The sequence below is a fragment of the Erythrolamprus reginae genome, chromosome 1 (assembly GCF_031021105.1).
Source record: "Erythrolamprus reginae isolate rEryReg1 chromosome 1, rEryReg1.hap1, whole genome shotgun sequence".
Taxonomy (NCBI): domain Eukaryota; kingdom Metazoa; phylum Chordata; class Lepidosauria; order Squamata; family Dipsadidae; genus Erythrolamprus; species Erythrolamprus reginae.
Window position 1 is genome coordinate 308,757,866 of NC_091950.1, and position 14,780 is coordinate 308,772,645.

Here is a 14,780-nt window from a genome sequence, read left to right on the forward strand (position 1 = left end):
CCTGGGAGACCTAGCATGTTGGACCAGATGGGCTTTTGCATAATCCAGCAGGTCTCTTCTTATGCATTCTCCCAGGTATTATATTGATATATTCATTCCTTCGTTCATTCATTCATTCATTGTTTCATTCATCAATTCATTCACTCATTCATATCTTGAAACAGATCTCAAATCTTGAAAACTTTATGTAGGCATCTTGGTATGGCAATAATCTTTTCTATAATAGTTATAAACTAAATGCACTTGCTATTTCAACACATGCATCTAACATGACATGATCATGCACACAACATTTCTTCCTACCCTTTGTGGCGGAAGTACAGCACTCAATTTAAATTAAAAACAGATTAAGGATATGAATAACGACATGATATTCAAAGAAAAATTACTATACACACACACACACACACACACAAACATATCGTATATATGTGTGTATGTATGTATGCATGTATACACACACACATACAGAATCAGGGAAAAGGGAATCCTTATCTAACTGATAAAACACTGAAGACAGTAAGAATGATCCAAGAATCCAAAGAGTTTTTCAGCAAGTCAGAAAGATCATTATTATTGACCGATGGAGTAGAGTTGCATAGAACTAGTTCTGGTTGTGAATATGGAAAAGGGTGTTTCAAACAACATGGTACTTTCACATCAGTCCTGAATCCACAAGTAGCTTCAGACCCACTGAAAAGACTCAAGCAATTTCATTCAAAAGTGTTCTTCTTATTGCTGGTGGTGCTGACGGAGACCTGGAGGCCCATCTGGAAGGTAAGCGCCTGTTTGCCGGGCGAGCTGGCCGCGAGAATGCCTTGCCATTCGACTGCTTGGCCGCCAGAGATACCTATAATACAAATGTATCTGCTTGAGTTAAGATCTCCAAACAAAACCCTTCAAAAGCATCCAAGGAATCTGAAGAGAATGGCATGGTGAACACGGTCGGCTTTATAACAGGTGGCCTCAAGCTATTAAAAGAGTGGAGACTGTATCTACCCTTTACACAGTAATGTATAGATGTAATAACCAAAGAACTCTTGCACATGTCAAAGAAATATGTGACATGTAAGTAAGACACAAAATGCATAAGTGGCTTTAATTTAGAACGAAAGCAGATTAGCCTCTCTTTGCTCCACCAACTGCTAGAAAGAGCTGCAAAGTAAATGGCCATTTGATGTCTTTGTTATGCATACAAGTCCTCTGTCAACATGTACTCAGGATCTTAAATGCATAAACAATTTACAATGTTCCCTCGATTTCTGCGGGGGATGCGTTCCGAGAGCGCCCGCGAAAGTTGAATTTCTGCGAAGTAGAGATGCGGAAGTAAATACACCATTTTTGGCTATGGACAGCATCACAAGCCATCCCTTAACACTTTAAACCCCTAAATTACCATTTCCCATTCCCTTAACAACCATTTACTCACCATTATTACTGATACTCACCATTGAATAAGACACTTAGTGATCCTGATATTTATAAACGTAATTATTTATTAACAAGATTTTTTTTTTTGTTATTTATTTGCAAAAATTATTAGTTTGGCGATGACGTATGATGTCATCGGGTGGGAAAAACTGTGGTATAAGAAAAAAAACACGAAGTATTTTTTAATTAATATTTTTTGAAAAACCATGGTATAAGCTATTCGCAAAGTTTGAACCCGCGAAAATCGAGGGAACACTGTATTGTATCCTACTGAGGAAAAAAACAACGATAAGGCACTGAAGAATTAAATGGCAATTTGTCTGCACATTACCCATTAGGATCTTTGAAGGCTTCCTGAAATTGCTTTTGCTGTATTTAAGTACTTTATGGATAAAAAGTTACGACAAGGTATATATGTGTGCATTAAACTTGAGCCTTTTCACCCGAAAAAGCACCGTTGGAATACATAGTACTAGCTCAATTTTAATTTAAACGATTTGCCTCCAATAACGTTAAATACTTCCGTATGTGTATTCTTAATCTCTTCCTTTCTTCTTTCCAAGCAAAAATGCATGAGGTAGAATTTAGTTCAACAGTTCAACTTTGGTTCATCTTAAAAAAGATAACAGGATCAGTTCTCAATAATATTTGGATGGAAGAGAAAAAAAAATTCAGCAATGTAGGCTAGACTAGGAAATTAAAAAGAGAGCTTCAGGTAGTGACGTCATTGTGTACAGGAGTGAGGGAACAGGACTCTGTTCCCAAGGCTTGAATTTCCTCACCGGGGACCCTGATAATTGGGGAGAAAAGGAGTATATTGAAAGGAGTAAGAACTGAGATTGTTGATATTTGAACAACTATTATGAATGTTAAAGGTAATTTATTATAGAAGAATTAAGAAATAAAGAAATGTAGAATAAGTAAATTATAAAGTGTAAATATACATATATATATAAGGGCTAATATAATTGTGGATATTTACCAATGCACGCTTATTGTACAGTGAATATGGGGATATTGTACCCCTATTGGTTTGTCTGTTTTGTATTTCTGTATCCGTGTTATATGTGTATTTAATAAAAAATTTAAAAACAACAACTTAGAAGTGGCAATGGCAAACCACTTCCTTGTGTTTTTGTGAAGATATCACCAGAACTCCACCTTTGATTTTTTTTCCTCACTCACTTATTGCTTTTCTGTGTCGTTCAATAATGTCAATTCCAAAATGTTTCAAGCCCAAAAAGAACCATTAGAGACCATTAAACATGACACTTTATTTCAGCTTTAACTTTTTTCTTTTTTCTTTAAAGAGCAGCATTTGCCCAAGGTTATTATTCTGTTCCTAAGTCACATTGATTGATGGTGCTATCTCCTGCCAATGCAGAGATGTGGAAATTTAAAATAATTTGGAAGGATGGGCAGCATTGGCGCCCTTTTAAATTTTGGTGTTCCAGATAAGTGCCTGGTTCATCTTGGTTTAAAGCTGGCTAGTATAGGTTTATACACTGCTCAAAAAAATAAAGGGAACACTTAAAAAAACCAGAATAAACTTCAAATGTCTGTGAAATCGAACTGTCCACTTAGGAAGCAACACTGATTGACAGTCAATTTCACATGCTGTTGTGCAAATGAAATGCTCAATGAGAATATTTCATTCATTCAGATCTAGGATGTGTTATTTGAGTGTTTCCTTTATTTTTTTGAGCAGTATATATTGAACATACTGCCTATCCAAGCAGACTGTACATATTTTCTTGAAGGTTCCAGCTATATATCCATGACAAGTTAGTCATGGAATGAATAAATAATTGTATGTATATTACAACTGTACTTTACAGGCAGTTTAGAAATATTTGTGTTTCTCTCCATTTGTAATTATCATCGTTTCAACACAACTGAGCTGACAGCTGCCTACTTCAGAAGATCACACTCAGCTCTGAAATTTCTCTTCTGGACCATTTATATATAAGTAGTGTTGGGCGAACCCGACGAAGTTCAGGTTCGGCGAGTTCGGATGAACGTGCCATTGGAGTTTGCGTAGGTTCACCGAAGCCGAACCCCAACCCCTCTGGCCCGGCGGGAGATGAAGCGCTGGGGGGGGGGAGGCAGCGATGGGCTATGAGCTGGAATGTTAAATTGTGCTCGCCACCGTGGCTTGTAATTTCTTGTGGCAGAACTTGCCTCCCGAGCCCTCTTGCCCGGTGGGAGGCAAAGCAGGGGAAGCTTCAAGAGGGCGATGGCCGGGAGCCTCCCCCTCCCATCCACTGCCCACTTGAAGCTGCTGGCCGGGATCCTAAATAGCCAGCCGGCAGAACCTGCCTCCCCACCCCTCTGGCCCGGCGGGAGGCGAAGCGCTGGAGGGGGAGGTCATGCTCCGGGTCTGGAGTCACCCCTCCTGCCCCCCCCCAAGCTGAGTCAGTGGCTTGAGCCTCAGAGCCCTCCCCGCCTCTCTCTCCCGCCCACCACGGTGTTCGAGCGAATGCTGAACCTGAACACGTATTTCTGGAAAAGTCTGGGTTCGGGATGCCAAACCCTGCAAAATTCGGCACAGACCCGAACTATGCAGGTTCGGTTCGCCCAACACTATATATAAGCAGTTTGGCATAGTTAATCAAGATCCATACATATAATCAGGGCATCTTATATTTTTCCTATAATTACAAATGCTATCTTTTTCATCATATTATCTATGGTACCCCAGTTATACCAAAACGATTATCTAAAAATCACTGAAAATTGCATCATCAGTGGATTCCTACCGATGCGGCACTCTGGACCATATCGGTAGTAACCCACCACCCGGTTTCCACTCATTTCTTCTTGTCCTACCCTCAGGCGCTTTGGAGACTAAGTTGACTCCCTCCTCTTTGTGGCAACCCCTGAGATATTGGAACACTGATATCATGTCTCCCCTGGTCCTTTTTTTCATTAAACTAGCCATGTCCAGTTCCTGCAACTGTTCTTCATATGTTTTAGCCTCCAGTCCCCTAATCATCTTTGTTGCTCTTCTCTGGACTCTTTCTAGAGTCTCAATATCATTTTTACATCATGGCGACCAAAACTGGCTGCATAGCTAGAGGTATAACAAGCAGGAAGAGGGAGATTGTGATCTCGCTGTATAGAGTGCTGGTGAGACCACATTTAGAATTCTGTGTTCAGTTCTGGAGACCTCACTTACAAAAAGATATTGATAAAATTGAACGGGTCCAAAGATGGGCGACAAAAATGGTGGAAGGTCTTAAGCATAAAACGTATCAGGAAAGGCTTAATGAACTCAATCTGTATAGTCTGGAGGACAGAAGGAAAAGGGGGGACATGATCGAAACATTTAAATATGTTAAAGGGTTAAATAAGGTTCAGGAGGGAAGTGTTTTTAATAGGAAAGTGAACACAAGAACAAGGGGACACAATCTGAGGTTAGTTTGGGGAAAGATCAGAAGCAATATGAGAAAATATTATTTTACCGAAAGAGTAGTAGATGCTTGGAACAAAGTTCCAGCAAACATGGTTGGTAAATCCACAGTAATTGAATTTAAACATGCTTGGGATAAACATATATCCATCCTAAGATAAAATACAGGAAATAGTATAAGGGCAGACTAGATGGACCATGGGGTCTTTTTCTGCTGTCAATCTTCTATGTTTCTATGTTTCTAAAACTGATTGCAGTATTCCGAGTGTTACCGAGGCATTATAAAGTGGTATTAACACTTCACGTGATCTTGATTCTATCGCTCTGTTTATGCAGCCTAAAATTGCATTGGCTTTTCTGGCAGCTGTAGTACACTGCTGGCTCATGTCACCCAATGGGAGCTAGCTTTCTCAGGGCCTATTATACAAAATAGGTTTGACTGGTCTGTTACTCATCAAGCAACGGCTTTGCTCAGAGAGCCACCCAGCATGAAGCGAGGGGGCAAAAACCAGAAGACAGGCCTTTTTGGCTGTAGCTCCAACTCTATAAGATCAAGAGAGAGCTGGCCTCGTGGCCTTCTAGCTTACAGGGGGTTCTTAAATTTTAAGCATCCCTTGGAGACCTTGGAAACTTAGTGGGAGAGCAGCATGTTTTCATTACTTTATTGAATTAATGTTTATACTATAGGTTTGCCAAGAGTGGGACAATACAGATATTGTTAATACTGTAGATAAATGAAATATGATATTAATTGGAATGCATTATCACTTCCTCTAAGTTTATTCCAAAGAAAAGACAACTTATAGTTAATTGTACAACTTATCATAACTGAATACACTCAGTGTTCCCTCTAATTTTTTTGGGGGGTGGGTGGAAAAGTATAGTGCCTGAGCGGCAGTCCCTTCGGGACTGGGCAGCACATAAATAAATAAATAAACAAACAAACAAACAAACAAACAAATAAATACATAAATAAATACATACATACATACATACATACATACATACATACATACATACATACATACACAAACAAACAAACAAACAAACAAACAAACAAACAAATAAAAAACCCACCGTTTTGCCTCAGAGAATTTCAAAATAAAATACTGTCCTGTGTGTCTATAACAGTGAGCTCATAATAGGGCAACTCTATCAATATCAAAATGCCACTTAAATAGTTGAGCTAGTTTTAAACTAGATTTTGATTTTCTTTCTCTCTTCCCTACTCCCATTCTTTTTCTTTCTCTTTTCCTTCCTTTCTTTTTTCTATCTGTTTCTCTCTCTTCCTCTCTTCCTCTCTCTCTCCTTCCCTCTCACTCTTTCCCTCTCGGCTTCTGGGCAGGTTTGGAAAACTCTGAGTTGATGATGATTTTTAAGTGAGCGATTGCTCATTGCTCAGCTTAGAGGGAACTATGAATACACTATCTACAATATTCCTTATGCATTTTATTTTTATTTCACTACTTTGGAGCCCCAGCTGACTGTGGGCATTCATCCTGTGGTTATGGAGTTGGGAGTTTTATCTTTGTTTCTATAAACAAGGGTTATCCGGAAAGTAAGGTTACAAGGCATGTAGCTCTCGGGTTACAAGGTATGTAGCTCTTGTGGCCAAAGTTGGTATTACTATCGTGTAGTGGGAAGGCAGTGGAAGAGAATGAGCAATGCCAGTAATCAGTAGATCATCAATTGACGTTGTGATGAAGGTTAGAGATGAGTGTCCTCTTTCCGTTTCCCTCCAAGTGCGAAGTGCGCACTGTAATACTCTACCTAAATGCTAAGGGCATTAACGCTGCTGCAATGGGCGCCAAAGATTTTTCTCGCCAATTGCTGAGTTTTGAATTTTTTGGCTGAAGGAGAATGGGTATGGCGCCACTGCATTGATTGACATTTGCTCTCTGGAGTATGGTGAAAAGCCCAAGTTTCATCTCCTACAGTTGAGAAAAGCCTCGCCTTCAATTTCGAAATGGTCAAGAAATTCTTGGGCGGCCCTGTCAATTTTGTGCACTTCAGTAAGCATCTTGGGCACCCATTGCAGCAGCATTCATGCCCTTAACATTCAGGTAGCGTATTATAGCGGGCACTTTGAAATGGAATAAGATGCTCATCTCTAACCTTCACAATGCCAGGCGATTATCTACTGACCACAGGGCACTGCTGGTTCTCTTCCGCTGGCTTTCCACTACATGATAGCAATACCTACTTCAGTAATGGGCTGCCAAAATTTTTACTGCCACACTGTGGGTGTGGCTTATTTTGTGGGGGGTTTTTTAAAATAATTTTTTATTGATTTTTATAAATTGATTACATAAAACAAACATGTAACAGTGCACAGTGCATGTGCCCATCACCTAACAAACAAAACACCCCCCTTCACCACCACCACCCATACAAGGGGATTCAAAAATTTTTGATTTTGTTTATCTGTATTTCCTTGGCTCTATCTTGCATTAGATATTACTAAAAGAGTGATTGCAGTTTATTTTTCACATTTACATCAAAGATTCTACTCAACATATAATCTTTCACCTTATTCCATCGTACCATCAGCTTCTCCAATTTGTTTTCATCAAAATTGTTTAATCTGATTTCCATAATTTCAAAATGTATATGGTCCACCATGTACCAGTACCAATTCTGTATTGTCCATTTTGTAGAGTCTTTCCAACCCAATACCACTACTGCTTGAGCACTTTCCAATGCTGCAGATTTTATTTCTTTGAATTCTCCTAATTTTCTTTGTTTAATTAAAATCGCTATTTCTTTTGTAATTATCCAGTTAATATTTAACATTTTGTTAATTTCGTTCTGTACTTCCTTCCAGAATGTCTGAATTTCTGCACACTCCCAGAACATATGCATAAAGATTCCCTTTTTTTGGCAACCATGCCAACAATTACCCTTCTCTTTCCCCTGGAAGTGTGCAAGTTGTGCCGGTGTATAATACCATTTATGTAAAAATTTTCTTCTCATCTCTTTAACTCTTGTATTTTTAATCTTATGTATATTTTCTACTATTTCTTTCATTTCACTTTCATCTATTAGTAAATCATTTTGCCAGCATCTTGTCAAACTTTTTATTACTTCCTCTTCCACCTGCAATAACATTCTATATATATTACCGGCTTGGGCGTTTGTCTCATTAATCTTTTCTTTTATTATTTTTTCTAAACAATTTTCTTCTCGTAAGAAAGCTTCTTTATTCTCACTTTTATTTAAATATTTGCTTATTGCATTAATCTGCAACCATTTCTGTTGACCAAGCCACCATTCCAATCGAGTTCTGCTAACTCTTCCATCCTTCTCATATAATTGTTCAATTCTCATTATCCCTTTGCTGTTTAATACTTTAATAATTCTGCTTAAGTTAACATCATCACCTGTATTCAATACGTGTAACGTTGATAGCTTGGAATTTCTAGTTCCACATTTTCCCTGCCATTTAGACCATATTTCTAAACATGCTTTCAGAGGGTCGATTAAATTAGTGATTTCTATTGTACTCCAATTTTTAAATAATAGCTCTTTATTATTTATATTATTAATTTCCTTTTCTTAATTCACCCACTTCTTTCCCCCCCATAACTGTAATTCCATTAATCTTTCTATTTGAAATGCTTCTCTATATAGTACTAGGCACGGGCTACCCCACCCCCCTCTTTCTCTTGGGCAAACTGCCATTTTTTTCTTATTCTGGGCCTTTTGTTTCCTTCAATCCAAAAGTTTAATTTACTATCCCATTCTCTCAGTTTTGCCCCAGGGAAGATACCTGGTAAAACCTGAAATAAATACATCATTTTTGGTATTATCATCATTTTAAGGGCTCTGATCTTGGCAATTCTTCCCAAGCTTTTCCCCCTCCAATTTTTTATCTGATTCTGAATTTTTTTCCATATTAAATTATAGTTGGCTGTCACAATTTTTATCGGATTCTTAAACAACCAAATTCCTAAATATTTCATTTTTTTACATCCTAGTTTCAGTCCTGATATTTTTTGTATCTCAATTTGCTCTTTAGGGCCTGTGTTTAAGCAAATTATCTCCGATTTCTCTATATTAACCATAAGTCCTGATTGGTCTTTGAATTCCTGGAGCAATATCATTATTCTTTTCATCATTTCGATTGGGGTTTCGGACATCACTATAGCATCATCTGCAAACAAATTTAATTTCAATTCAAATTTTCCTATTTGATAACCTCTCCATTCCTTATCATTTCTAATTTTATTTGCTAAAGTCTCAATAGCCAGTACGAATAACATTGGGGATAGTGGACAACCCTGCTTAGTTCCATTCTGAATTTTAATCGTCTCTGTTCTCTTGCCATTTACTCTAATATGGGCTATATTATCCTTATAAATTGTTTCTATAATTCTACAAAATGAATCTCCCATATTTAAATCTTTACATAATTGAAACAGGTAATCATGGTTAACTTTATCAAAGGCTTTGTACACATCTAACTTTAAAATACTTAGTTTTCTTTTGGTATTGGTAGCATGGTGTATAACATTAACCACATTTCTAATTGGTTCATAAATCTTTCTTCCTTTAACAAATCCATATTGGTCTTCTCCAATTACCTTTGGTAAGATATTCTCTACCCTGTTTGCCAATATTTTCATAAATATTTTATAATCCTGATTAAGTAAGCTGATAGGGCGATAAGAACTTGGGTCCATTAGATCACGATCCGGCTTTGGGATAGTTATAATTTCTGAGATTTTCCACGTTTGTGGAGTTTCAAAGGTCTCAATTACATTGTTAAACAATTTTTCCAGATACGGTAATAATTCCTTTATATAAGTCTTATAATATTCAGCAGTAAAACCATCTGGGCCCGGGGCTTTAGCAGGTTTCAAACCTTTAATAACTCTAGATATCTCATCATTTGTTATTTTTGCATTTAAAATTTGTCTATCTTCTTCCATTAATTTCTCATTAACCTCTATGGTTTGCAATGTAATATGTTCTTTTTTATATAAATTCCCATAAAAGTCACTCATTATTTTTTCCATTTCTACATTACTACGTTTTATTACACCTTCCTTATCCTTTAAAGCAGAGATATGGGATTTCTCTTTTCTTTTTTTCAAATAGTGTACCATTTGTTTCATTGATTTGTTCCCCCATCCCCTGATTCTCTGTTTTACAATCATCTTCATTTTGTTCCATCTTTCTTCATCAAGTGATTGTAATTTCTTTTTCTTAGATAATAATAATGTATTCCAAGCTCTATTTCTTGTAATTTTTAAAGTTTCTTGGATTAAATCTATTTCTTTTAATAGGCTTTCTCTTTCAACTTCCCAGGATTTCCTAATAAAAGCTTCAGTGCTAATACAATTACCCCTCATGACAGCCTTATGTGTATCCCAAACTATTGTTTGCTTAATTTCGCCTGTTGCGTTAATAATGTGGTTTGATGGTCATGTGACTGGGTAGGAGTGGCCTGAATGATCATCACCGTTTCAAGAGAACTGTTAAGTCCTCAACTTACAACTGTTGCTCGCTGGGGTGACAATTTGCTTCACGTTTCCCCTGCTCTCCTTCCTGGGTTGCCCCCTGCCTCAGGCTGGGTAGCTTGGTGAATGGGTGCCGATCAGCTGTTGGGAAAAGAGCGGGGAAGAAAAGGGCCTCCTGAAACTCCTGCCCATGCTTGTCTCTTTGCTACTTTCAGAGGAGGAAGAGGAGGACGATGGGAGAGGGGATTTAAAAATATCGGAAAGCTGAGGGAGGGTTACATGGTTATTATTGCCACAGTATGCCTTTTCATCTCAGCTGCGGGCGGAGTAAGGGCTTTGCAAGGGGAAAAAGATTGCAGCCCAGACCACTTTGGCGTGGCTTGGCTCAGCTCTCCTTTTTCACCCTGCTGCTGCACGCTCCTCACTTTTTTTCCTCTTTCCTCCTTCCTGGCCTTGGGAGGTGGCCGCGTGAGGCTGGAGGGGAACCGGGCAGGAGAGAGGGAAGCTCGTCCAAGGTCAGGAAGGAGGAAAGAGGAAAAAAGTGAGGAGTGCAGACACAGTAGCAACAGCAGGGGAAAAAAGGAGGGCCCAGCCGAGATTGGTAATCCCGGAAATGACTGCTGCCAGTCAGCTGGACCTGGGAACACAGCTTCATTTCCACTGGTGCAACTGTGTTTCGCCTGCTACCGCACGAATCCCAGCAACCTTCTCTGTGGTGGCCCCGGCCCTCTGGAACCAACTCCCCCCATAGATTAGAACTGCCCCCACCCTCCCTGTCTTTCGTAAACTACTCAAGACTCACTTATGCCGCCAGGCATGGGGGGAGTTAAGATATTCCTTCCCCCTATGCCATTACAAGTTATGCATGGTATGTTTGTGTGTATGTTTGGTTTTATAATAAGGGTTTTTAGTTGATCTATTAATTGGATTGTTACATGTTGTTTTTTATCATTGCTGTTAGCCGCCCCGAGTCTACGGAGAGGGGCGGCATACAAATCCAATTAATAATAATAATAATAATAATAATAATAATAATAATAATAATAATAATACTTCCCTCACGAACATTCCCCATGAGACCTACAAGCCTTGTAACCTTACTTTCCTGATAACCCTTGTATTTGTGTTTGAAGTTGTTCTGATTTGTTTGATGTTGCATAGTTCTTGGGGACTGAGAGGAGGGGTTATAAGGCCTGTAAAGTAAAACAATAAAATAATCTTGCTCACTCCCCTCTCATACAGTTTGATGGTTAATGGGAAAGAATACTGCCTTTTCTTTTCTCAATCTTAAATCCAGGATGAGGAAATTGGCACTCTGCTCCGTGAACACCTCAGAATTCTCACTTGATTCACTTCTCAGGGACAATGTCTCCCCAGGGATCTAAAGATAATAGTCATGCCTGAATTGCAGCCTGACAGCTTTCTGAACAGGTGCTAAGCCATCATCCCTGGATGTAAATTTGAGAGGAGGCGGCAGCAGAAAAAAGATACTTGCCAACCAGTATCGGCCCCTATAGGGCTGGAATTCAGATTTAGGCCCTGAAGTCCAGTTTTAACAGCCTTAGTGACACGTTTCAAAATTCTTGAAGGATAACACGTGCAGTTTAAAGAAGCTAAAAGTAGACCAATGTCATGTTCAAAGCATACCTCAGGAAACTTCTGCTTCTCTTTCCCATTCTTGGTATGTAGTCCAAGGTGTCTCATCGAATTCTTCTGCTGCTCCTGTTTGCCTCGCTCTGTCTGGGTTACTGGATAAGGACCCATTTTTTTGCAGCTGCCCTCAGTAAATTCAGCCTCAGATTGCACTTGTTTTTCGTAGTTTTTCAGCAACTTCTCAACAACGCCATAATTGGACCTTGAATCAGCTGATCGTGGACGACCAGACAAATTACTTGGCCTCCAATCATGTTCATGAAGCATGTGCTGGTAGCCACTCAAAACTCCATTTATTTGCTTCTGTGGTCGTTTTGTTTTGACATCTTTAGTGGGCTTGTTTGCTTTTTCTTCCTTCTTTGAAGACAGCTTGGAATTCAAAACACAAGTCGACTCTTCCTTTGGTGCCCCATTGTTCAGACTTCCCTGCAGTTCACCGCGGGCTGGAGGAACACCAGGCAACTCCGTTTGGTTCTGCGGCAAGCATTTTTTACCTTTGTCTGTGTGAAATACAGTCCGGTTAAACTCGTCAATTTTAGCTTCCAGTGTTTCGTTGCGTTGAGTTTTTCCAGTTTCATACCCAGAATCTTCCAGTGTATCGCATGCCATAATGTAAGGATTACTGATACAGTGTACACTACTTTGAAATTTAGGATGCTGTTTTGGGGTCATCCTATATCCATCAGAAGAGCACTTCTGCAAAGCATATCTGGAAGAGCCATTTTCAGGCCCATTTTCGATTTTGCTTGCATCACAAGACCACACATTGTGGAGATGTTTGGGGTCATTACGCTGATCCTGATTTTCTGTAAGCCCACTAAGAGATTGCCATTCTTCTGACATTGTCAGTGGAACAGCTGGATAAGTGAATGGGCTTCCATCTGGATGTTCCTGGGTTTCGCAGCTATTTCTTTGCTCAATATGTTTAGCTAATGCTTCGGAAATGTCTGCAACAGAGCTTGTCAAATGCCGAGAGGTGCTTCTGGGGGGGACAGGAGGCCCTTCCTGTCTTTGCCAGGGCAAAAAGCTGGCTTCCTCAATTCCAGAAAGAGCAGTTGATGGAGTTTCCTTCAAATGCCTGTCGGTGCTAATCAGATTCTTTCTGTTGTTTTGCTTTTCTGTCTCAGAGGCAACTGCAGCCACTTGTGGGCTCTTATAATAGGCAGGGCTTGTCTCTTGGGTATTCAATGCATTCCCTCTTTCAATGGATTCTCCAAGGAAAGGAAACATTTTTTTCCTGTATGGTCAAGGGAAGCAGTTAAATGATAAATTATTTGAAATTAATAGAACATGTTACCATCATAAAGCTGTAATTCCCCCCTAACTGATATCAAAGAAGTACAATTAAAGATTTGACCTGTATTTCTAAAAGTACTTTTCATGCCACTCAAAAGACTCAGGAAGTCTTTTGGCAGTTTCTCAGTCACTTCTTGGGGAGGAACAGGATTTTATTGATTGATTGATTGATTTGATTTATAAGCCACCCAACTCCTTCCAGACTCTTGGATGATCTTGGAGGAGACAGTGGGGTCAGGTTCACATCCCATGTGGTAAGCAACCCTTTGAACCATAACTAGTCCTGCTGATTGGGTTTCTATCACATTAATCAATCTAGTCTATTATAGAAATATATTACATTGCTCATATGCGTCTGTCTACTTTGTAGCTGTCGTGGGATGAATGCTTCTGCAAAAGTGATGAGAAGCTTTCAGTTCAGGAAACTTAATTTCAGGCAGAAAGTGGGGTACTTTATCTTCTTTCATTAGAAGAGCAAAACTCTTAAAAATCTTATAATTTTACCTTCTATGGTTGGCTTTCTTACGTATTTCTTCTTGGTAGGTACACAAGTCTTCACTTACTTTGGCAAGTTCTTTAAGGGCCTTGAGAAACAGAAATTGCAATATCTGAGTACAATTTCAGTAGTAGTAGAATAATAATAATAATAATAATAATAATAATAATAATAATAATAATTTATTAGATTTGTATGCCGTTCCTATAGAATATGTGGAATTATGTTATAGGAAATGTCCAACCTTTCTGAAATATAAACAAGCAACTGCATTATGACTTTACAGTATTATGTTTATGATTTTATGTTACAATATTTTCTTGTGAACCACCTTGGTACTTATTGTAGAAAAACAAGAGTTTTTAAATAAATCAGGAGTAGCTTTTTATAAGTTTTGGACACCAGCTCAGCAGAATGAACAGCAAGAGATTTGGAGATTTGTAATTCAAACTATATATTTGACATCATACCACTTATATGGGCAAGCAAGCTTGAACACTACGTTCTGCCATTTGCAAACAATGTGCTAACTCCTTGCTAGGAATTCTAAACATTGTGGTCCCAACCCAGCACAAGGACATTTAATGGGGAAGACCCATACTTTCCCTGTGTTTACTCCTCCCACTGCCATTGATGTCAAAGCATAGGGAGTATTCTGAGAATTCCATGGGCTACTCAGCACCAATTATCCAGCACCAATTGGACAATGAAAAAAAAAGAAGAAAAAGTAAAGTAAAAATAAAATAAGTAAAATAAAGAAAAAGTAAAATAAAACAAATGGTTTTTGGCCCTTCTGCAACTTGCAACAATAGGAAGTTATATGAGATGATTGCTTGTTTAAAAAAGCCACACTCACACTCACATTAAAATCATCTGAAGTTATAATCTCTATTGATGGTTTGGCAGCTAAATTACTTCCCAATATTTTAACAATGGATTCAGAGAGAGAATAAGATGCTGAACAATGGGTTTGTGAACACTTATGTAACCTTCCTACTGTCAGGTTCCAAGAAAGCCACTTTAAAATGCA

At 38.7% G+C, this 14,780-nt stretch overlaps 1 protein-coding gene across 1 annotated transcript in view; it reads right to left on the bottom strand.

The window, feature by feature from the left end:
• Positions 1 to 390: 390 nt before the first annotated feature.
• The window catches only part of KIAA0408 (KIAA0408 ortholog), a 32,827-nt gene continuing 18,437 nt past the window's right edge, over positions 391 to 14,780 (bottom strand). The window contains exons 5-7 of the mRNA XM_070739716.1: positions 13,759 to 13,838; positions 11,953 to 13,195; positions 391 to 850 (exon numbers count right to left, since the gene is read on the bottom strand). Coding sequence (XP_070595817.1) covers positions 704 to 850; positions 11,953 to 13,195; positions 13,759 to 13,838 — 1,470 coding nt within the window. The 3' untranslated portion in view covers positions 391 to 703. The remainder of the gene's footprint in view (positions 851 to 11,952; positions 13,196 to 13,758; positions 13,839 to 14,780) is intronic.